Source organism: Anomaloglossus baeobatrachus, chromosome 2 (genome assembly GCF_048569485.1).
Source record: "Anomaloglossus baeobatrachus isolate aAnoBae1 chromosome 2, aAnoBae1.hap1, whole genome shotgun sequence".
Lineage (NCBI taxonomy): Eukaryota > Metazoa > Chordata > Amphibia > Anura > Aromobatidae > Anomaloglossus > Anomaloglossus baeobatrachus.
The window spans coordinates 744,960,188-744,984,922 of NC_134354.1; the positions used below are offsets into that span (position 1 = coordinate 744,960,188).

The 24,735-nt window shown below is 49.4% G+C and overlaps 1 protein-coding gene across 2 annotated transcripts in view; it reads left to right on the forward strand.

The window, feature by feature from the left end:
• ATM (ATM serine/threonine kinase) overlaps positions 1 to 24,735 on the forward strand; it is a 262,350-nt gene that overhangs the window by 22,955 nt on the left and 214,660 nt on the right. For both annotated transcript variants that reach the window (XM_075337438.1, XM_075337439.1), the window contains exons 5-7: positions 10,171 to 10,335; positions 14,592 to 14,757; positions 19,230 to 19,468. In XM_075337438.1, coding sequence (XP_075193553.1) covers positions 10,171 to 10,335; positions 14,592 to 14,757; positions 19,230 to 19,468 — 570 coding nt within the window. The remainder of the gene's footprint in view (positions 1 to 10,170; positions 10,336 to 14,591; positions 14,758 to 19,229; positions 19,469 to 24,735) is intronic.

Genomic DNA, 24,735 nt, shown 5'->3' on the forward strand with positions numbered 1-24,735 from the left:
TGCTTTTATTGTTGCTCTGTCATACATTGTAGCTGTAGAGGTCATTTTTCATATAAAGGGAATTACCTGGAATTTCTCTGACGCCTCATTGGGGGACACAGGACCATGGGTGTTATGCTGCCTATCCATAGGAGGACACTAAGTAGATGCAAAAGCATAACTCCTCCTCTGCAGTATACACCCCCTGGCCGGGCCAGGCAGCCTCAGTTTTAGCTTAGTGTCTGTAGGAGGCACTTCCTTTCAAGGTTTGTTATTTTTTGAGGGCAACGGTTTCCTTTTGGGACCTATCTTCCACTACCATCAACGGGCGGGAACGTGAAGTGTTGCCTACACGTACCACCTCCCGCGACGCTGGATCCTGGGCTGGACGACGGGTTCCATAGACACCGATTTTCCAAAGCCCAGGGCAGAGGCACAATTCCTCAGCCCCTCTTTGCAGGCTCTGAGTTGAATATGGCACCGTTGTGCCCGGATACAGCAAGCTGACTCTGCTATTGTCACTGCCTGGATTGAAGCAGTGTTTAAGGTGAGATCCCCTCTGACTGGTTTCCCAGACAAAGGGAGGAAAGGCTCCCAGGGCTGAATTTACAGTATTTATTATGAGAAAGTCCCTGGCTAATGCAAGGAAGAGAGCCCCAGGAATCCTGAACACACAGTGTTAACTTTTCCCTAGCTTGCTGGCTGGAGGAGGGGGGGGGGGGAAGTCCCTCCTGTTTGCAAACTCCTGCACAGATAATTTCCCGGTGGCAGGGGGGAGGGGGTGGCTAATGAATCACAGAGCTCAGGGACTCACGCTGTTTATTATCTGCTCTGTTTATTTTCTCTAGCAGAAAAGCCGGCTGATAACCACCAGTGACAAGCTGTGTGCTGACTAGAGGGAGAGGGAGGAAAACTATCAGAAGCTCCTTTCCCGCCGTTTTTTTACTACCCACAGCGGGGGGGGGGGGGCACACTGACTACTTCTTCGCGCTCTTTTAGCGCTAAGCCCCGCCCCCCCGCGGACGCGATAAGCCCCCCTTCCCCCCCAGGAAAGCGTGGGAAGATCTCCAGCCATCAGCTGATTCTGGTAAGGTGCTGCTCACTGTAGCTCTGCTGAGCATTGCCCCCCCCCCGGCATACTCCTATCAGGAACATGCAGAATTCAAAAGGCACTAAGAGGGCTAAGGCTCACATAGTCTATTATTTAGCCTGCACTGCCTGCCACGTTGAGCTACCACGTAAACACACCTCTTCTCTCTGTGAGTCCTGTGCCCCTATAGCCCCCCAAGCCCCCCCTGCCACCACCGCCGCAACCATCAGCCCAGAGCCTAGGGCTCCCAGCCCACCGGAATGGGCACAGTTTCTGTCCCAATCCATGGAAAAACTGTCACAGAACCTGGTGCTGGCTATGCAATGTCGTCCTCCACACCCTTCTGGGTCCCTGGACGGAACGCAGCCTGAGGATACCCCTATGGAGGATCCTTCTGAGGTAATCCGGGCACATGCTTCACCGGTTGCAGGGATCAGGAAAAGAGCACACGGCTGGGTGTCTCCAGCGGGCTCTCCCTCGTGAGCACATAGGGCAGGCTCTCCCACACGCTTCACGGCTTCTGAAGAGCTGGAGGAGGGAGTATGCTGTTTGTACCAGGAGGATTCCTTGGTTTCAGCCTCCCCAGATGATCAAACTGCAATAGACTCCCTTATAGTAGCAATCAGCCAAACTCTGCATGTGGAGGATCCACCATCCACTACCACTGACCATGCGGTCTCCTTTTAAGAGGGCAAGGAAACCCCAAAAGGTTTTCGCTGATCACCCTGAGTTTCAGGATATACTCACAAAGCAAAGGGAGAAGCCTGACAGGCGCTTCGGTAACTGTAAACTCATGGAGTCCCGGTACCCTTTTGCCTCACCTGCCCCTAAGGGCTGGGCGATCCGCCCTCAGTCGACCCCCCGGTCTCCCGCCTTACCACAAAGACACTCCTGTCTTTACCCGATGGTTCCTCCATCAAGGACCCGACAGACAGGTGGAGCACATCGCCCGCTCTGCTTTTGAGGCTGCGGGTTCCTCCCTCTCGCCCTCCTTTGCCTCTGTGTGGGTCGCAAAGGTGATCTCGGTCTGGGCAGAATCCCTTAACACTTCGCTTGAGGAATCCCAGTTCACTCATACCTTCACAGAGGCAACATCTCAAATTGCCGCTGCGGCGGAGTACCTCATGCAGGCCTCCATGGACGCTGCTACCTGCGCAGCGTTTGCCGCCTCAAATACCATAGCCATCCATAGAGCTCTCTGGGTCCGACAATGGCGAGCGGACTCTACCTCCAAGAAGTCTCTCACGGGCCTCCCCTTTTTTCCAGACCGATTGTTTGGCGAACGTCTGGACAAGCTCATTTCTGACGCCATGGGAGGAAAGAGTACCTCCCTCCCCCAGCTGAAGTCCAGGACGTCCTTCACCAGACGTCCACAGTCCTCGTTTTGCTCCTTTCGGAACTCATTTGGTTGGTCGACACCCCGTGCTGTCCACGCCACCAGCCGCGGACTACGCAGGGACCGACCTTCTCAGCTCTCCCCGAAACCCACTTCGTCATGGCAGCCTAGACCGAAACAGTCCAGGACTAGGGAGACTCGGCCACGACGTTTTTTCCCCTCATGACTCCTTCGGCGCCCCGGAAGACACACTCATTGTAGGAGGTCGACTGCGGCTCTTTCAACACATCTGGGCTGCCGCCTCAGACGACAAATGGGTGCGAGACCTTGTGTCTTCCGGTTACCACATAGAATTTCGGACCCGACCCCCGAGTCGGTTCTAACAGCAAGAGTGATAATACCTGTCCCAGACGACGAGAAGTTTGGGGTTTTTTTATTCCAACCTCTTTGTGGTCCACAAAAAGGATGGGTCAGTTCGACCCATCCTGGACCTCAAGCACCTAAACAAGCATGTGCACGTACGGAGATTCAGAATGGAGTCTCTAAGGTCCGTTATTGCATCCATGGTCGAAGGGGAATTCCTCGCATCCATAGACATCAAGGACGCGTACCTGCACATACCCATCGCCCCAGATCACCAAAAGTTCCTCCGCTTTGCAATTCAGGACTCCCACTTTCAATTCGTAGCTCTACCCTTCGGCCTTGCCACCACACCAAGGGTCTTCACCAAAGTCATGGCGGCCGCCATGAGCGTCCTTCACGCCAGGGGAGTGGTCGTTCTCCCTTACTTGGACGACCTCCTCATCAAGGCCCCCTCCTTCCGCGACTGCTCAACAAGCGTACAGATCACTGTGGACACCCTATTAGGGTGGCTAGTGAATCTGGACAAATCATTCCCGGTCCCATCACGATCCATCACCTTCCTGGGCATGTCCCTGGACACCTGTCGGGGCTTGATCCTTCTCCCTCAGGACAAGGCGATCACTCTTCAACGAGCGGTACGCTGCCTGCTACGTCCTCCGTCTCGCTCCATTCGATTCAGCATGAAAGTGCTCGGCAGGATGGTGGCGGCTATGGAAGCAGTACCCTTTGCTCAACTGCACCTCCGCCCACTGCAGCTAGCCCTTCTAGCGGCCTGGGACAAGAGCCCCTTCTCCCTGGACAGACACCTTCACCTGACGCCTTCAGTCAGGTACGCACTCCGCTAGTGGCTTCGGTCCTCATCCCTATCGAAGGGGAGATCTTTTCTCCCAGTGAACTGGCTGGTCCTGACCACGGACGCCAGCCTCCTAGGCTGGGGAGTAGTGTACCGGCACCACACTGCTCAAGGACGTTGGATGCCCCAGTAGTCTTCCCTACCCATAAACACCCTGGAACTTCGCGCGATCTTCCTCGCGCTCAGAGCGTTCTGCCCTCTGCTAGCGGGTCGTCAGATTCGAGTCCAATCAGACAATGCGACAGCTGTAGCCTATATCAATCGGCAGGGGGGCACCCGCAGCAAAGCGGCTTATCTCGAGGCCCACAAGATCCTCAGCTGGGCCGAATCGACGGGATCAATGATATCAGCGGTACACATACCGGGGGTAGAGAAATGGGCAGCAGACTTTCTAAGTCGCCAAGGCCTGGCCGCTGGAGAATGGTCTCTCCACCCAGATGTGTTTCTACACATCTGCACTCGCTGGAGCACACCAGACGTGGACCTAATGGCCTCAAGGTTGAATGCAAAGGTACCCGCGTTCATAGCCAGGTCACGCGACCCGCAGTCCATTGGCGCGGATGCTCTAGTCTGCTCCTGGCACCACTTCCACCTGCCTTACATATTTCCACCTCTACCCCTGCTGCCGCGGGTGATCAGGAAGATCAAGGCAGAGGGAGTCCGGTGATACTGATACCGTGTTTCCCCGAAAGTAAGACAGTGTCTTACATTCTTTTTACCCCCAAAAGTGCCACTATGTCTTACTTTCGGGGTATGTCTTATTGGAAAAAATCCCACAGCAATCGCAGCAAGTCTCCATGCAATGTACCGTATGGGGACTTGCCGCGATTGCGCCCTAAGTGTACCGCAAGTTAAGGAAACTTAACCACCAGCGGCTGCACATGAGGGCACTGAGGCTGCGTGATTTTGTATGTTGTCCGTGGTCCTGATGGACCACGGACAACATTACTGAAACATTTCAACATTTCTCGGTAGCCGAGCGTTCAGCTGAGCGCCCGACCGCCGGCATGTGTCAGCTCTCAGCTGAGCGCTCAGCCGCCGGTATGTCAGGGCGTTCAGCTGAGCGCCAGACCGCCGGCATGTGTCAGCTCTCAGCTGAGCGCTCAGCCGCCGGCATGTCAGGGCGCTCAGCTGAGCGCCCGACCGCCGGCATGTGTCAGCTCTCAGCTGAGCGCTCAGCCGCCGGCATGTCAGGGCGCTCAGCTGAGCGCTTTGCCGCCGGCATGTTAGGGCGCTCAGCTGAGCGCTTTGCCGGTGGCATGTCAGGGCGCTCAGCTGAGCGCTCGGCCGCCGGCATGTTAGGGCGCTCAGCTGAGCGCTTTGCCGGCGGCATGTCAGGGCGCTCAGCTGAGCGCTTTGCCGCCGGCATGTTAGGGCGCTCAGCTGAGCGCTTTGCCGGCGGCATGTCAGGGCGCTCAGCTGAGCGCTTTGCCGCCGGCAAGTCAGGGCGCTCAGCTGAGAGCTGTCACATGCCGGCGGCATGTTAGGGCGCTCAGCTGAGCGCTTTGCCGGTGGCATGTCAGGGCGCTCAGCTGAGCGCTCGGCCGCCGGCATGTTAGGGCGCTCAGCTGAGCGCTTTGCCGGCGGCATGTCAGGGCGCTCAGCTGAGCGCTTTGCCGCCGGCATGTTAGGGCGCTCAGCTGAGCGCTTTGCCGGCGGCATGTCAGGGCGCTCAGCTGAGAGCTGTCACATGCCGGCGGCATGTCAGGGCGCTCAGCTGAGCGCTCGGCTGCCGGCATGTTAGGGCGCTCAGCTGAGCGCTCGACCACTGTAACTGTAAAAATAAAATAAATTTTTACTACGTCTTACTTTCGGGGTACGTCTTACAGTAGCCGACTCCCCCAAAACCACCACTACGTCTTACTATCGGGGGTGTCTTACTATCGGGGAAACACGGTAGCACCGGACTGGCCCAGGCGCGCCTGGTACGCCTAATTACTACAAATGCTCACAGACGCACCGTGGCGCCTTCCAGACATCCCAGACTTGCTGACCCAAGGGCCCATTTCCCATCAGAACTCCAGAGCCCTGAAGCTAACGGCATGGCCATTGAGACCTGGGTATTAACAAAAACGGGATTCTCCCCCGCGGTTATTTCCACCATGATCAGCGCTCGAAAGCCTGCTTCATCCCGCATTTACCACCGTACGTGGAAAATCTTCCTTTCATGGTGCAGGGAAACTAACGTCCAGCCTATGCCTCTGGCCATCCCCAAAGTTTTCGACTTTCTACAGTCTGGCTTGCAAGCGGGGTTGGCTCTCAGTTCCCTTAAAGGGCAGGTCTCAGCGCTCTCAATCTTCTACCAATGCCGCCTGGCTCAAAAGCCGCAAGTCAAGACCTTCCTCCAGGGCGTTTCCCATCTAGTTCCCCCGTACAAACGGCCGCTGGAACCATGGGACCTCAACCTCGTTCTGGACGGTCTCCAGAGGTCTCCCTTTGAACCCCTCAAGGAATCCTCCCTTGCTCTTCTGTCCTGGAAGGTAACATTCCTGGTGGCAATTACGTCCATCAGACGGGTTTCGGAGCTGGCAGCACTCTCTTGCCGGGAGCCTTTTCTGATCTTTCACCAGGACAAGGTGGTTCTCCGCCCCCTTCCGGATTTTCTTCCAAAGGTTCCTACCTCGTTTCGTTTGAACGAGGACATTGTTCTGCCTTCCTTTTGTCCACACCCAGTTCATAGGGTGGAAAGGTCTCTGCATTCGTTAGACCTCATCAGAGCTCTCAGATATTACATATCCAGGACAGCCCCCTTTAGGAAAACGGACTCTTTGTTCGTCATTCCTGAGGGGCCTAAGAAGGGACAGGCAGCTTCAAAGGCAACTCTGGCTCGCTGGATTCACTCTGCGATCCAGGAAGTCTACCGCCTGCAACTCAAGCCCATTCCTAGTGGGCTGCGGGCTCATTCCACGCGAGCAGTTGGTGGTTCGTGGGCCATTCGGCATCAGGCTTCAGTGGAACAGGTGTGTAAGCCTGCGACCTGGTCTAGCCTACATACTTTTTCAAAGCATTACAGAGTCCATACCCAGGTTTCAACTGAGGCAAATCTGGGTAGGAAAATTCTGCAAACGGCAGTAGAGCACCTTCTCTCAGTAGGCGCTCCAGGCTGTCTGGGACTGGTTCCTAGTCCTTGGGTTGTGTTGTCTTCTTTTATGTTTCCCACCTATGGACTGCTTTAGGACTTCCCATGGTCCTGTGTCCCCCAATGAAGCGTCAGAAAAAATGGATTTTTGTGTACTCACCGTAAAATCGTTTTCTCTTAGCCATCATTGGGGGACACAGCACCCACCCTGTTGCCCTGCGGGGCCTTGGTTCTCTCAGTACCTTATTTGGTTTTGACTTCTTTTCTCATGTTCCTCTGTTGAGAAGTTTTTTTTTTTACTGCTTTTTTCTCCTACTGTCTGTGTACTAAAACTGAGACTGCCTGGCCCGGCCAGGGGGTGTATACTGCAGAGGAGGAGCTATGCTTTTGCATCTACTTAGTGTCCTCCTATGGATAGGCAGCATAACACCCATGGTCCTGTGTCCCCCAATGATGGCTAAGAGAAAACGATTTTACGGTGAGTACACAAAAATCCGTTTTTCACAATGGATCCTTAAAGGGGCAAAATTGCAAAACAGGTCAAAACAAGCAACCGTTTATTAAAAATCCTCTCCATTGTGAATAATTGAAGGATTTTCAATCCTATAGTTTTCTACTCATTGCCTGTTACCGGCCACCTCTGCAGTGTATCAGCGGTAGCTTGTCTCCTACATAAAAAACGCAGAGCATGCAGGTTATCTCATATATAGCTTACAAATGCTATTCTGAAGCCGGCAGATCCAGACAGTCTTGGCACCTCTACAGTCCTTATAAGCTGCAGAGGTAAACTTACCTAATATCGCAGCTTTGGAGAGTGCACAGTCCAGACCAGGAGGTCAACCATGTTATTGAGCTCTTGGTCTGCACGTCTACTGGTGCCATTTTCCTGAAGCCTGTCGGGATGTGAATGTGTCTAGGTGCCGGTGGGAAATTTTAAAACAGAACAAAATACGGAAACCAGAGGCAGTGGAGGGGCTGGGGAAGAGCCCACAGTCCCGCCCCACAGTCCCGCCCCACAGTCCCGCCCCACAGTCCCGCCCCACAGTCCCGCCCCACAGTCCCGCCCCACAGTCCCGCCCCACAGTCCCGCCCCACAGTCCCGCCCCACAGTCCCGCCCCACAGTCCCGCCCCACAGTCCCGCCCCACAGTCCCGCCCCACAGTCCCGCCCCACAGTCCCGCCCCACAGTCCCGCCCCACAGTCCCGCCCCACAGTCCCGCCCCACAGTCCCGCCCCACAGTCCCGCCCCACAGTCCCGCCCCACAGTCCCGCCCCACTGTCCCGCCCCACAGTCCCGCCCCACAGTCCCGCCCCACAGTCCCGCCCCACAGTCCCGCCCCACAGTCCCGCCCCACAGTCCCGCCCCACAGTCCCGCCCCACAGTCCCGCCCCACAGTCCCGCCCCACAGTCCCGCCCCACAGTCCCGCCCCACAGTCCCGCCCCACAGTCCCGCCCCACAGTCCCGCCCCACAGTCCCGCCCCACAGTCCCGCCCCACAGTCTTTCCCCCACAGTCTTTCCCCCACAGTCTTTCCCCCACAGTCTTTCCCCCACAGTCTTTCCCCCACAGTCTTTCCCCCACAGTCTTTCCCCCACAGTCTTTCCCCCACAGTCTTTCCCCCACAGTCTTTCCCCCACAGTCTTTCCCCCACAGTCTTTCCCCCACAGTCTTTCCCCCACAGTCTTTCCCCCACAGTCTTTCCCCCACAGTCTTTCCCCCACAGTCTTTCCCCCACAGTCTTTCCCCCACAGTCTTTCCCCCACAGTCTTTCCCCCACAGTCTTTCCCCCACAGTCTTTCCCCCACAGTCTTTCCCCCACAGTCTTTCCCCCACAGTCTTTCCCCCACAGTCTTTCCCCCACAGTCTTTCCCCCACAGTCTTTCCCCCACAGTCTTTCCCCCACAGTCTTTCCCCCACAGTCTTGGCCCCACAGTCTTGCCCCACAGTCCTGTGCTGTGCTGCTTCGCTCCTCCCATCTATTTCCTGCTGCAGGGCAGGATGGGAAGGAGGTGACGTCGGGTCATCTTCCAGCGCTTGCGCAGAACGCTGGAGGCAGAGGGGAGATCGCGGTCACGAGATTATGGGCGGACACTTACGATGCAATCACAGCGCCGCCCATAATCTCGTGCCTGCGAACACGTCACCAGCGGTCCTCGCGTGCACGGGACCTCGGGCGCAGTGGGCGACATCCTGAGATATGAAATGGAGCAATGGGGGACGGCATCAATCTGCAGGAGGGACAGCAACGGACACCAGAGAGCCCGCCCCCATGGATAATTTACAAGAATTGCAAACAAAAAGGTACAACTTTATAAAGTGTTAAATTTGGTTTCAAAGGGGGCACAAAAAGTACAGGAACCTTGCTAGAATGCAGCCCACGAGCTGCAGAAGGGGAAACTTTTAGGTTTAAAGCTAAATTTCTGATGACAGGTTCCCCTTAATTAATTGTGGTTTTCTTTAGATTATACAAAGTGACCCAGCTTTTTTTGGAGTGGGGGTTGTAAGATGAATAGGAGTCCGTCTTTCTAAACTCGTCACCCATCAGCTGTCTGGACAAGCAGCTGAGCCTAGTATTACAGCCTACTATAAATGTGTAGTGGGAAGTCCAGCTGACCGTGGTGCTAACCCTCATCTTGTATGAAGTTCATGTAATAGCTTTGCCATAGCCAATGTAATACAAAAGAAAAAAGATAGAAGTCCGGCTCTGACAAAGATAGACGTCCGGCTCTGACATAGGATATCTTTTTCTTTTTTTTATTTAATCTAGGTCATATTCAGTTCATCATAAGGTAGACAGTGAATGCATGGATAACGTTCTCAACGCATTTCGGGTGCACTTGGCACCTGATAAATGAATGGTACTGAGTTGATCTAACAGACATGACCACTACTAAAAGTACGGAGCTATGCCTCATAATGTAGGAATCTGGGCTCTCCCTGGAGCACTGTGGCCACCTTAAACAGCAGATTTTTGGGGGTGCCGAAAATCAGAGCTGTACTGATCTAGTACTGATAGTCCACCCTGTATGACGAGACCGTACGACTCTGAATCTGTACAGCGGTGTAACATTGCCATGTGCATCAGGATTAGTAGCTGCCAGTAAGGCTGTGTGCACACATTGCATTTTTGCCTTGTTTTTTGATGCTTTTTTTATTTTTTAAGTGCAGATTTGTCAGAAAACTGCAAGTAAATCCTGATGCCAGCAAAGTCAATGAGAACCGTGAAGTGCAGGATTTTCTCCTTGCAGATTGGGTGTAGAACATAATCTGCAGCATGTCATTTCTTGCTGCATTTTCCACCATTGAAAGCGATGGAAAATGCACCGAAAACACAGAAAACATTCGTTTTTGCTGCTAAGAGATGCAAATTTGGTGCAGAAATTTCTGCAATGTGTGCAGATACCCTCACTGTTCTAAATTTTTTTTGATCCAGTGACTTTAACACATTTACTCTTTCTCATATCTGCAGGAGCCCCACGGTTAAAATGTTCAGAGCTTTTGCTTCATGTGACCGACACTGTGAAAGACCCCACAAAATGCGCTGCGTATGGAGCAGATTACAGCAGCATCCTGCTGAAAGATATCCTGACGGTGCGGAAATACTGGTGTGAAATTACACCCCAGCAATGGGCAGGTATGTGGTGTTATTAATGCAATAAGCGACTAAAGATATAGATATTTTATAAAATTAATGTAGTCCTCCCAAAAGCCTTTCCTTCCCTAATCCTGTGTATATGTGGATGTAGTATAGCATCAATGTGTTAATATACTCACCTACCCCCGTCTTCTCTGGGATCCAGCTCTCTTCTGCTCCTCTTCTCAGTGACGTTACTGTTCTTCATATACCCAGGTCACACTGCCCTCTAGATGACCCTGAAGGGACTTTTACAATTTAAGTCTATGGAACGAGGCTCCATAGACTTACATTGTAAAAATTACTTACGGCACCAGCATAGTCTGCACAGCGGTGACGTCACTAAGAAGAGGAGCAGAACAGCGCTGGACACGAGATACTGGAGAACGGTGACATCACTGAGAAGATTAGCAGAACAGCGCTGGAACGAAATACTGGAGAGCGATGACATCACTGTGAAGAGGAGCAGAACAGCGCTGGACACGAGATACTGGAGAGCGGTGACATCACTGCGAAGAGGAGCAGAACAGCGCTGGACACGAGATACTGGAGAGCGGTGACATCACTGCGAAGAGGAGCAGAACAGCGCTGGACACGAGATACTGGAGAGCGGTGACATCACTGCGAAGAGGAGCAGAACAGCGCTGGACACGAGATACTGGAGAGCGGTGACATCACTGAGAAGATTAGCAGAACAGCGCTGGACACGAGATACTGGAGAGTGATGACATCACTGTGAAGAGAGGAGCAGAACAGCGCTGGACACGAGATACTGGAGAGCGGTGACATCACTGAGAAGATTAGCAGAACAGCGCTGGACATGAGATACTGGAGAGCGGTGACATCACTGAGAAGAGGAACAGAACAGCGCTGGACACGAGATACTGGAGGCGGTGACATCACTGAGAAGAGGAGCAGAACAGCGCTGGACACGAGATACTGGAGAGCGGTGACATCACTGAGAAGAGGAGCAGAACAGCGCTGGACACGAGATACTGGAGAGCAGTGACATCACTGAGAAGAGGAGCAGAACAGCGCTGGACACGAGATACTGGAGAGCGGTGACATCACTGAGAAGATTAGCAGAACAGCGCTGGACACGAGATACTGGAGAGCGGTGACATCACTGAGAAGAGGAGCAGAACAGCGCTGGACACGAGATACTGGAGAGAGGTGACATCACTGAGAAGAGGAGCAGAACAGCGCTGGACACCAGAGAAGACGGCAGAAGGTGAGTATATTAATACACTTACACAAATGTACACTACACTACATTCATAGGTTTAAGAAAGTAAGTGCGTCTTAAAGCTCCACCATTAACGTTGCTTAAGGTTTTTGCAGAATGCTGTTTGTTTGCTTTTTCCAAGAAATGTAAAATGTGTAGCAATAAAATAACTGCATAACTGGTGAGGAGGACTGGACTTGCTATAAGAAAAAAAAATCTTCAGTTTATTGACCTTCACACAAATGGGAGTAGTTTATAGGGATTTTCCATGATATAGTTAAAAAGGGAGATTCCATAAGAGAATAATGAAAATTACTGTATGGGTATATCTCCTACTGCTGTAATGATGCCTCTCCGAGGCTTTCCGCTGTGCTTACTTCTCCTGTGGTGATAATGTGTTCATCTACCTCGTCTATCACTAACCGCAGTGGTCCTGTGCCATACACTGCTGAGGTAAGTGATTGGCTGCAGTGGTCACATCAGTAGATTTACACATCATTATTGCTGCATAAGAATAAATAAAGACTGGCAGCGAGACCAGAGCAGTGGGAGAGTTATCAGGTGGGAATTGGTTATTTCTTTATTTTTTCACATTGTAGAGAATCTGTTAGCACAATTTTGCAGTGTAAAGTAAGGACATGGCAGTAAATTTTGCCTTAATACTGATCTCATTGATACCTTTGGTGAAGAAATCTGTTTTGTTGTTCTTCTTTTATGACTTTTGTAAGTTTACTGTTAATTAGATTTTGTCCGTACTGTACACGAGTTCATCTCCTCCCTGTCTGTGATTCCCTGGCCCCTCTGGGTCATCTCCTCCCTGTCTCTGATTCCCTGGCCCCTCTGGGTCATCTCCTCCCTGTCTCTGATTCCCTGGCCCCTCTGGGTCATCTCCTCCTGATCTCTGATTCCCTGGCCCCTCTGGGTCATCTCCTCCCTGTCTCTGATTCCCTGGCCCCTCTGGGTCATCTCCTCCCTGTCTGTGATTCCCCGGCCCATCTGGGTCATCTCCTCCCTGTCTCTGATTCCCTGGCCCCTCTGGGTCATCTCCTCCCTGTCTCTGATTCCCTGGCCTCTCTGGGTCATCTCCTCCCTGTCTGTGATTCCCGGGCCCCTCTGGGTCATCTCCTCCCTTTATGTGATTCCCCGTCCCCTCCACTGCCTCCATTCTGTGAATGACCTGCCTCCTCTAAAATCTCAGCAGTGACCTGTCATTCACAGACCAGATCGGGGAATCACCGACAAAGAGGAGAAGATCCAGTGTACAGTCCGGCCCCTTTGCACCCTAATCTATTGTGTGTGCAGAATTCTCAGGAGCCGAGCTCCCATCGTTGATCATTAACCATTCAAGGCCACTGTCAAATTCTGGCAGTAGTGTTATATAGATATTGCAACAATGCACTGGCTCCTATCAGCCCCCGCAATGCAATAGCGGGGTACCAAATGTTCCTGTGGCAGCTGGGACCCTGCTGAAAACCACTCCTCTTCTGCGACAAAACAATATGGGCAAAATGGTTCTGGTAAGCAGGAACTGGAAACACGTGTACAGGCACAGGCTCAGCTATATATTTGTCTATGCCCACAGTATGGCAGAGCAAAGCGCACCTGTGGAAGCCGACGATGTCCCTGCACAGGTGCAAACTTTAATATGGCTATTTGGATGATGCAGGGTGCGTAATTCACCTTCATCACCGCAGGACGACGGCAATTAGCAGCAGAGAGGAGGGACAGGAGCCGCTGCACCGATGCCTATCAGACCGGACCATCCGGATTTGCATACAGTGGAATATACCCCTGTCTAGAATGCAGCACAGGCGGCGAGGAAGGTGGTGATGTTGGTTCATACACAAAAAAACTGGTAACAGATTCCATTTAAACGAATTGTGTTCAGAACTAGAACCAGGTCCTCTTTGGTGCACATCAGAACCTATGGATGCATGAGAATTAAGCTAGCTATACGGATAGCTTTTTGGCAAAACAACTACCGTATTTTTCGCTTTATAAGACGCACCCCGAATTTAGACATAAAGGTAAAAAAATAAAAATGGGTTCCGTCTTATACTCCGGTGTTGTCTTACCGGAGGGGGGCAGCAGTGGTGGTGAAGCGGGGTCACAGGAAGCAGAGGTTGTTCTGGCAGGCGCGGCAGGTCAGTGGCAGCGGCGAACGTGGTGACAGGTGAGGCGGGGTCCGTGGTGGCAGGCGCGGCGGGTCAGTAGTGGTGGAGCAAGCCAGTGCGGTGAGTGTCCCAGTGTCCGCGTTCCCAGTTCAAATGATGGCGCCTGGAGCGGCGCATGCTCAGATGGAGCTCTCATCCTAAAGCTCCATCTGCGCACGCGCCCGCTCCCGGCGCCATAATTTGAAATTGGGACCGCGGACACACTGGATAATCTGCTGCACAGCCACCCGCATGCACAGAATGGCAGCCAGCAGGCCGCACGTCCACCCGCACAGAGAGGCAGCCGGCACCCGACTGCCGCCCGCACAGGCACCCGACCGCCACCCACACAGGTACCCAGCTGCCACCCGCACGCAAGCATAGGTACCCGGCCGCTTGCACGCAGCTACAGGCACCTGGCCGCCCGATCGCCGTACAGACAGGACTCCTGGGTAAAGCTATATTTGGATTTTAAGACGCACCCCTCATTTTCATCCCAAATGTTTGGGAGGAAAAGTGCGTCTTATAATCCGAAAAATACAGTATTTCACTTGACTCTCCCAAAATTATACTTGCTTTATTCTGCCAGTCACACAGGTTTATTTGAATGGGCAGAGAGGAATAAGCCAGACACTTTTCACAGCAACTTATTTCCTGCAGGAGTATAAGGAGGGATCAGGCATACTTAAAGTCATCATGCACAATCACTTATTTCTGAGACATTGCTATGGAGAGAGAATTGGAAAACCCCCATAAGTTTATTGTCCAATTCCAGCAAATGCCAGGCCAGCTGAAAGCTTTGGCTATTGAACTAGTGAAATGCTTGTTGTATTATGGTGTATATTTATTTCTCATACACTTTTGTTTCTTTCTTGCAGAGTTATTGAGCATATACTTCACCCTGTACTTGAAACCAAACTGTGCAATAAACCGTCAACTGGCGGCTCGTATAATCCAGACGCTTACCCGGGGCTGCTGCCTCCAGACTGAGGGGACGCACTCCAAGTTCTTCAGCTTCTTTTCCGCGGTGATGCACCGGCTCAGGTGACTGCCTTTATCTCATCATCTATCTCTGCAGAATCTAGTGCATGGTCATCCTGATTTTCCTGCTAAGAACAGTTTTGCAGCTAATTTAGGGGTCAGAGAGGTTTGACCTCCACTTAATTTAGGGCCATCATACACATTAGATGGCTGTTGTTGGTTAATCGTTTGGCCAGGCTTTCTCATTTTGGTGACCACTAGTGATGAGCGAGCTCTACCATGCTCTGGTGTTTGCTACTTGTTAAATACTCGAGTTCCAGATTGACTTCCATTATACTCAGTTGCTCGAGTTGCGCCCATCCAAGCATGCAACTACTTTTAACGAATGCCAGGCACCCGAGCATGGTAGTGCTTGCTCATCACTAGTTACAAGTACCGAGCACCCGAGCATGGTAGTGCTCGCTCATCACTAGTTACCTGTACTGAGCACCCGAGCATGGTAGTGCTCGCTCATCACTAGTTACCTGTACTGAGCACCCGAGCATGGTAGTGCCCGCTCATCACTAGTTACCTGTACTGAGCACCCGAGCATGGTAGTGCTCGCTCATCACTAGTTACCTGTACTGAGCACCTGAGCATGGTAGTGCCCGCTCATCACTAGTTACAAGTACCGAGCACCTGAGCATGGTAGTGCCCGCTCATCACTAGTTACAAGTACCGAGCACCTGAGCATGGTAGTGCACACTCATCACTAGTTACCTGTACTGAGCACCCGAGCATGGTAGTGCCCGCTCATCACTAGTTACCTGTACTGAGCACCCGAGCATGGTAGTGCTCGCTCATCACTAGTTACCTGTACTGAGCACCTGAGCATGGTAGTGCCCGCTCATCACTAGTTACAAGTACCGAGCACCTGAGCATGGTAGTGCCCGCTCATCACTAGTTACAAGTACCGAGCACCCGAGCATGGTAGTGCCCGCTCATCACTAGTTACCTGTACTGAGCACCCGAGCATGGTAGTGCTCGCTCATCACTAGTTACCTGTACTGAGCACCCGAGCATGGTAGTGCCCGCTCATCACTAGTTACCTGTACTGAGCACCCGAGCATGGTAGTGCTCGCTCATCACTAGTTACCTGTACTGAGCACCTGAGCATGGTAGTGCCCGCTCATCACTAGTTACAAGTACCGAGCACCTGAGCATGGTAGTGCCCGCTCATCACTAGTTACAAGTACCGAGCACCTGAGCATGGTAGTGCACACTCATCACTAGTGAGCACTTGTGTTCTCTCTGAAAAAACGATCTCCATACACCTCTGCCAGTGGCTTATGAGAGAACAAAGCGATCGGTTGTCCAAACTCGGATATGCCCGATCAACATCTCCCCCAACCATCAGTTGCCCAGCGCCTCCATACACATTGTGTTGAACTAATCCATCAATATCTGAGGGTGCAACCGACATTAGTCTAATATTTGTGGGGGATCTTTGTTTTCATTAATTCTTTTGAAGACCAGTCATTAAACGGGTTATCCAAGCTTAACACATTTATAAATTGATGGCTTACACTTAAGATCAAAAGTAATTAAAATAAGACTGGTGCGGGGGGTCCAAATATCAGCATCCCATCTACTTTACTAAGTGAAGTGCTTGCGAACTGGTATGTACTGTATTTGTCTGTGATGTATATTTATAGCAGGCATTAAAGATCTTGTAGATTTGGGCCATTCTCTTCAATGGAAAAACTCTGCTATCCATTGAATGCAATGTAGCTTAGAAAAATACATCTCAGAGGAGATTTTTATGTATAAATACATGTGTGGTCAATACAAAGAACTGGGACAACATTCTTTCCTTACAAAGGGCCAGGGGGCATTCATTTATGTGTGATGGAAAGGCGATTGCAGCAGCTAAATAGGAAAGGGTTCTTTACAGTTAGAGCAGTCAGACTGTGGAATGCCCAATTGCAAGCGGAAGTAATGGCTGTTACTATAATTGTATTTCTTTAAAGAGCTGGATGCTTTATCTCACAACAAATGCCAGTGTGAATTATAAATAATCTAGTGATAGAGAATGTATAACAGACAACTTGCTATAATGTGAAAGATAATGTGATAACCAAATAATGTGACAATTTTTTTATATAAGTAATGTTATCTTCCCCCAGAAAAATCACTCCAACGTGCTGGCCACTTGTATCTCTTTAGAAAATGAGGGCTGGTCTTTGTATCTCTATAGGGCGGCATGGTGGCTCAGTGGTTAGCACTGCAGTCTTGCAGCGCTGGGGTCTTGGGTTCGAATCCCACCAAGGACACCATCTGCAAGGAGTATGTATGTTCTCCTCGTGTTTGCGTGGGTTTCCTCCGGGTACTCCGGTTCCCTCCCACACTCCAAAGACATACAGATAGGGAATTTAGATTGTGAGCCCCAATGGGGACAGTGTTCCTGATCCTGATGTATGTAAAGCGCTGTGGAATATGTTAGCGCTATATAAAAATAAAGATTTATTTTATTTTATTTATAGGAAGTGGGGGCTGGTCTTTGTCTCTATAGGAAGTGGGGGCTGGTCTTTGTCTCTGTAAGAAGTGGGGGCTGGTCTTTGTCGCTATAGGAAGTGGGGGCTGGTCTTTGTCTCTATAGGAAGTGGGGGCTTGATCTTGTCTCTCTATAGGAAGTGGGGGCTGGTCTTTGTCTCTATAGGAAGTGGGGGCTGGTCTTTGTCTGTATAGGAAGTGGGGGCTTGTTCTTGTCTCTCTATAGGAAGTGGGGGCTGGTCTTTGCCTCTATAGGAAGTGGGGGCTGGTCTTTGTCTCTATAAGAAGTGGGGGCTGGTCGTTGTCTCTATAAGAAGTGGGGGCTGGTCTTTGTCTCTATAGGAAGTGGGGGCTGGTCTTTGTCTCTATAGGAAGTGGGGGCTGGTCTTTGTCTCTATAGGAAGTGGGGGCTTGTTCTTGTCTCTCTATAGGAAGTGGGGGCTGGTCTTTGTCTCTATAGGAAGTGGGGGCTGGTCTTTGTCTGTATAGGAAGTGGGGGCTTGTTCTTGTCTCTCTATAGGAAGTGGGGGCTGGTCTTTGTCTCTATAAGAAGTGGGGGCTGGTCTTTGTCTCTATAGGAAGTGGGGGCTTGTTCTTGTCTCTCTATAGGAAGTGGGGGCTGATCTTTGTCTCTATAAGAAGTGGGAGCTGGTCTTTGTCTCTATAAGAAGTGTGGGCTGATCTTGGTCTCTATAAGAAGTGGGGGCTGGTCTTTGTCTCTATAGGAAGTGGGGGCTGGTCTTTGTCTCTATAAGAAGTGGGGGCTGGTCTTTGTCTCTATAAGAAGTGTGGGCTGATCTTTGACTCTATAAGAAGTGGGGGCTGATCTTTGACTCTATAAGAAGTGTGGGCTGATCTTTGACTCTATAAGAAGTGGGGGCTGATCTTGGTCTCTATAAGAAGTGGGGGCTGATCTTGGTCTCTATAAGAAGTGGGGGCTGATCTTTGTCTCTATAAGAAGTGGGGGCTGGTCTTTGTCTCTATAAGAAGTGGGGGCTGATCTTTGTCTCTATAAGAAGTGGGGGCTGATCTTTGTCTCTATAAGAAGTGGGGGCTGATCTTTGTCTCTAAGAAGTGGGGGCTGATCTTTGTCTCTATAAGAAGTGGGGGCTGATCTTTGTCTCTATAAGAAGTGGGGGCTGATCTTTGTCTCTATAAGAAGTGGGGGCTGATCTTTGTCTCTAAGAAGTGGGGGCTGGTCTTTGTCTCTATAAGAAGTGGGGGCTGATCTTTGTCTCTATAAGAAGTGGGGGCTGATCTTGGTCTCTAAGAAGTGGGGGCTGGTCTTTGTCTCTATAAGAAGTGGGGGCTGATCTTTGTCTCTATAAGAAGTGGGGGCTGATCTTGGTCTCTAAGAAGTGGGGGCTGATCTTTGTCTCTATAAGAAGTGGAGGCTGATCTTTGTCTCTATAAGAAGTGGGGGCTGATCTTTGTCTCTATAAGAAGTGGGGGCTGGTCTTTGTCTCTATAAGAAGTGGGGGCTGATCTTTGTCTCTATAAGAAGTGGGAGCTGGTCTTTGTCTCTCTATAGGGCGTGGGCGCTTGTCATTATCTCTTTATGTGAAGCGAGAGCAGGCCTTTGGGTCTCTGAAGGAAATGACTGTCCAAGGGAAATGGGCCTAGTATTCTTTGCTGGCTCTTCTGTGAGAGGGGCTTTCAGTTTGGGATAGGCAGCTTATTTTGACCCCAGCAATGCAGTACATGCGGGAAAGTGAGTGAAAAGAAGTTCCAGCACCTATAGTCCTGGTAGCATGTTTAAAAGCTTAAATAGTGCTGATGAACCACACAGTTTCATACAAATCATTCTTATTACCATTACAGCCTATGTGGTAAAGCATTTCATAGTATTTAACCCTTTTCCTTATTTTTGTGAATTGTTTCCTCCACATGATGAATCTTCCTGGGTTTGGTAGAGATTTTCTTGGGGCAAAATAGTTTTTTAGGAGACACAATCTATAACTGTTATTACTGATGTTTTATATGTGTGTAATATTTCTTCTCAGGGAGGAGAGGAATCTGTCTGGCTTGGACCAGATCTTTGCTGCTCTGAACATATTCCTCAGCACAGCGTCTTTAAATTACCGCATGAGGGTGTGTAAATTGGGGGAAGATGTCTTCCCCATAGTGCTACGTGTATGGACCCAGCAAAGACCCAAGGACGCCTTAAAAGAAGAGATTGTGGAGTTTTTTCGTTTAATGCTACACGTTCACCACCCGAGGGGAGCCAAGACTGTGGAAGAAGGTGAGACACATCACTACTGTTATAATAAATGTTGCTTTTGGCTTTTTTATACTAATTTAGTTCAGGTTTAGAGCTTCACAGAAGGAGCAGAGTTGAGTTTACATGGCACAATCCAGTGAGATGTGAAAATATATTCCTTTTATCTGAGATTTATTAAAAAAGAAAATCTACAATAGTGTGTCAGTTATTTACAAGTGCTGAATTAAAGGGAACCTGTCAGGTGTAATATGCACTTAGAACCAGGAGCAGTTCTGGGTGTATATTGCTAATCCCTGCTTAACCATCCCTGTATACACTAGCATAGATAAAGAGAGCTATAGAAAAAGTATCTCTAAAGATCTTTTATCGTATGCTAATGAGCGAGGGGACTAGTCACAAGGGCGCTGCTTCCCTGGCTAGTCAGCTCCTTTAGCATGTTAGTACACCCCTGTGGGTCCCTGTGGGCGTGCTAAAATACTAATGAATACGCAGCGTCACAGGATGATCTCACTCACCTCTCCGCTGCCATCGCCACCCGACGCTTGATTTCGGCTCAGTGCCCATGACCCCGGAGTTCGGTCATGCGCACTGCTTCAGTTTGAAGCCTGGACGCGTAAACCCGGCTTCACAGTGCACATGACCTAAACTCCGGGGTCATGGGCACTGAGCCGAAATCCAGCGTCGGGCGGCGATGGCAGCGGAGAGGTGAATGAGATCATCCTGTGACGCTGCGTATTCATTAGCATGTTAGCACACCCACAGGGACCCACAGGGGCGTACTAACATGCTAATGGTAGAAAAAAAGAGACAAGATGCGATCAAACGTCCATGATTGATTTTTTTATTAGAAAATAGAACAAGGGTGAGGTAAAGGGACAAATTAAAGACAATGGTGAAACAAGGCAGCAAGCCTGCAATGTACTTGAATTAATATAAGTATGCATATAAAAATATATACACTGTGTGCAGAATTATTAGGCAAATGAGTATTTTGATCACATGATATTTCTTATACACGTTGTCCTACTACAAGCTGTATAGGCTGAGAGCCAACTACCAATTAAGTAAATCAGGTGATGTGCATCTCTGTAATGAGGAGGGGTGCGGTGTAATGACATCAACACCCTATATAAGGTGTGCTTAATTATTAGGCAACTTCCTTTCCTTTGGCAAAATGGGTCAGAAGAGAGATTTGACGGGCTCCAAAAAGTCCAAAATTGTGAGATGTCTTGCAGAGGGATGCAGCAGTCTTGAAATTGCCAAACTTTTGAAGCGTGATCACCGAACAATCAAGCGTTTCATGGCAAATAGCCAACAGGGTCGCAAGAAGCGTGTTGGGCAAAAAAGGCGCAAAATAACTGCCCATGAATTGAGGAAAATCAAGCGTGAAGCTGCCAAGATGCCATTTGCCACCAGTTTGGCCATATTTCAGAGCTGCAACGTTACTGGAGTATAAAAAAGCACAAGGTGTGCCATACTCGGGGACATGGCCAAGGTAAGGAAGGCTGAAAAATGACCACCTTTGAACAAGAAACATAAGATAAAACGTCAAGACTGGGCAAAGAAATATCTTAAGACTGATTTTTGAAATGTTTTATGGACTGATGAAATGAGAGTGACTCTTGATGGGCCAGATGGATGGGCCAGAGGCTGGATCAGTAAAGGGCAGAGAGCTCCACTCCGACTCAGACGCCAGCAAGGTGGAGGTGGGGTACCGGTATGGGCTGGTATCATCAAATATAAACTTGTGGGATCTTTTCGGGTTGAGGATGCAGTGAAGCTCAACTCCCAGACCTACTGCCAGTTTCTGGAAGACAACTTCTTCAAGCAGTGGTATAGGAAGAAGTCGGTATCGTTCAAGAAAAACATGATTTTCATGCAGTACAATGCTCCATCACATGCATCCAACTACTCCACAGCGTGGCTGGCCAGTAAAGGTCTAAAAGATGAAAAAATAATGACATGGCCCCCTTGTTCACCTGATCTGAACCCCATAGAGAACCTGTGGTCCCTCATAAAATGTAAGATCTACAGGGAGGGAAAACAGTACACCTCTCGGAACAGTGTCTGGAGGCTGTGGTGGCTGCTGCACGCAATGTTGATCGTAAACAGATCAAGCAACTGACAGAATCTATGGATGGTAGGCTCTTGAGTGTCATCATAAAGAAAGGTGGCTATATTGGTCACTCATTTTTAGGGGTTTTGTTTTTGCATGTCAGAAATGTTTATTTCTAAATTTTGTGCAGTTATATTGGTTTACCTGGTGACAATAAACAAGTGAGATGGGAATATATTTGGTTTTTATTAAGTTGCCTAATAATTCTGCACAGTAATAGTTACCTGCACAAACAGATATCCCCCAGAGACCAACGTTTCGGCCTTTTTGGGCCTTTATCAAGGTGCTTATCTACAGGTGAAACAAAACATCAAATCAAAGAATATAGTATAAATTTAAAGCATAAGATAAATCACATCATGATAGACAAAGCATGTATCCGCTTGATTGACAGTGGAGTCAAGTAACATAATCATAGAAAATGAGAATATTAGGACCATTAATTAGCAAACAAGAACAAAATTATAACAAGAGGTCTCAGAGACAGAGTTCAGACACATCACATCAGTTCAAAATAGTTAAACAAATTAAAAAATGAATAAATGAAAAAAGCACAGGTTTGCTATACCTGGAGAGTCTGTGTGCACATTTATTAGAGATCGAGATATATAAAATAAAAACAGCAACTTGCTGATACAAAATAAGTGTCAGGGGAAGGTCTTTCTCCGAAACAGCCGTTGGGCTGCTGGCTGCTTACCTGCCTTTTTTCGCTCCAACATTCAGGTGATTATTTGCTCTCATTTTGAGGTCTTTTACCAGCTCTGGTTGCTTCCTACTGGTGGCCGCCTGATTCCTCGTGGATCATGGACACTTTTGTATCAGCAAATTGCTGTTTTTTTTATATATCTGGATCTTTAATAAATTTATGGATGAGTTTTTACACGTGGTCACTTTATGTTGAGGGGTGCGTCTTAAAATCCGAATATAGCTTTACCTGGGGCTCCTGTCGGTGCAGCGGTCGGGGCGGCCGGGTGCCTGTGAGTGCGTGCAAGCGGCCGGGTACTTATGGCTGCGTGCGGGGCAACAGTCGGTTGCCTGTGCCTGCGTGCGGGCGGCAGCCGGGTGCCTGTCGGTGCCGGCTGCCTCTCTGTGCAGGTGGGCGGGCAGCCTACTGGCTGCCACTCTGTGCGTGCGAGCGGCTGTGCAGCAGGTTACCCAGTTTGTCCACTGTCCCAGTTTCAAATGATGGCGCCGGGAGCGGGCGCGTGCGCAGATGGAGCCCTTGGATGAGAGCTCCAGGCGCCATCATTTCAACCTGGACCGCGGACACTGGGACACTCACCGCACCGGCCTGCTGCACGACTCACCCGCCGCCGCTGCTGCCGCCACCACGGACGCCGCCGCCCCTGCCACCATGGACCCCCGCCGCACCTGCCACCACGGACGCTGCCGCCACTGACCCGCCGCGCCTGCCAGCACAACCTCTGCCTCCTGGGACCCCCGCTTCACCACCACTGCTGCCCCCCTCCGGTAAGACAACAGTGGTGTATAAGACGGACCCCATTTTTATTTTTTTAGTTTTTTATGTCTAAATTTGGGGTGCGTCTTATAATCCGGTGTGTCTTATAAAGCGAAAAATCCGGTGTATGCATGTATGTATATGTGTGTATATATGTATGTATGTGTGTATATGTATATATAATGCATGTATATGTGTGTATGTATGTATGTGTGTATATGTATATATAATGCATGTATATGTGTGTATGTATGTATATATATATGTATATATATATATATATATATACTATATATATATATATATATATATATATATATATATATTATATATATATATATAATATATACATATATGTGTATATATATAATATATACATATATGTGTATATATATATACATATATGTGTATATATATATATACATATATGTGTATATATATATACATATATGTGTATATATATATATATGTGTATATATATATATATATATATGTGTGTATGTATATATTCATACTTATTGGTATTAATTCAAGTACATTGCAGGCTTGCTGCCTTGTTCCCACCATTGTCTCTTTAATTTGTCCCTTTACCTCACCCTTGTTCTATTTTTCTAATCAAAATTCAATCATGGACGTTTGATCGCATCTTGTCTCTTTTTTTTTTTCTTTCTACTTCTTGTCTGGCGATTAGTCCAATTTAGTATACTTTGTCCATATATCAATTATAAGCATGCATTATCTACTTTTCTATTATGATGGAGAATTGCCATTTTTGTAACCATGCATTTTTCACTACAATTACTTTTGTTAACATGCTAATGGGGCCGACTAGCAAGGGGAAGCCACGCCCCTTGGGGACTAGTCCCTGGCCTTATTAGCATACGATAAAAGATCTTTAGAAATACTTTTTTCTAAAGATATCTTTATGTACCGCTACTAGATACAGGGTCCGGTTAGGCAGGGATTAGCAATATACACCCAGAACTGCTCGTGGGTCCTGGGTGCATATTGCACCTGACAGGTTCCCTTTAAAAATCGCATGTATCTTGAGGTTTTATTTTTATCTATAGTATCATATATAGTATGTATTTGTATCTATTTGTATCAGTTGCAAATGGCCAGTTCCCCCCCAAATCATTTCATAATAATATATTGCAATAATACAATTAATGTTATTTAAATACTGCCTGTGGTTCGGTTCAGGGATTTACATGTCATTCATGTGGGTAGTAAATGAATAAAAGTGTTTTTTCAACCATTTTGTGACTGATCTTACTAATGGAGATACAAGTGGGAAGCAGAGGGTATTTTAAGGGGTGGTTGTGTTCACTACTTAGCAATACTGGCCACATCGATATAACACCCAGAAACAAGGCTTAGTTAGCAATTGTGCCTCTGAGCAGCGCTTATTGCGGTCCGCTTATCCCCATTGCATGACCCCCCGGGCTCCCTCAAGGTTTCCCCGCACATCAGAACCAAGCATCTCGCACACTTCCTCCTTTGCTGCAGAGCACCGCAAGCAGGAGCGATGCTGGGCTGTGATGTGCGGGGGAACCTCTCTTCAGCCTGGTCACTCAGGAGGACTGCGGCCCCGCCCCTCAGTTGACGTGACATCACCAGATCTCAGAGGTCACAAAGCTCGTGGGGGGGGTCACGTGATGGCGGGTGAGCGGTCCGCAATAGCGCTGCTCAGAGGCACTATTGCCAACACAA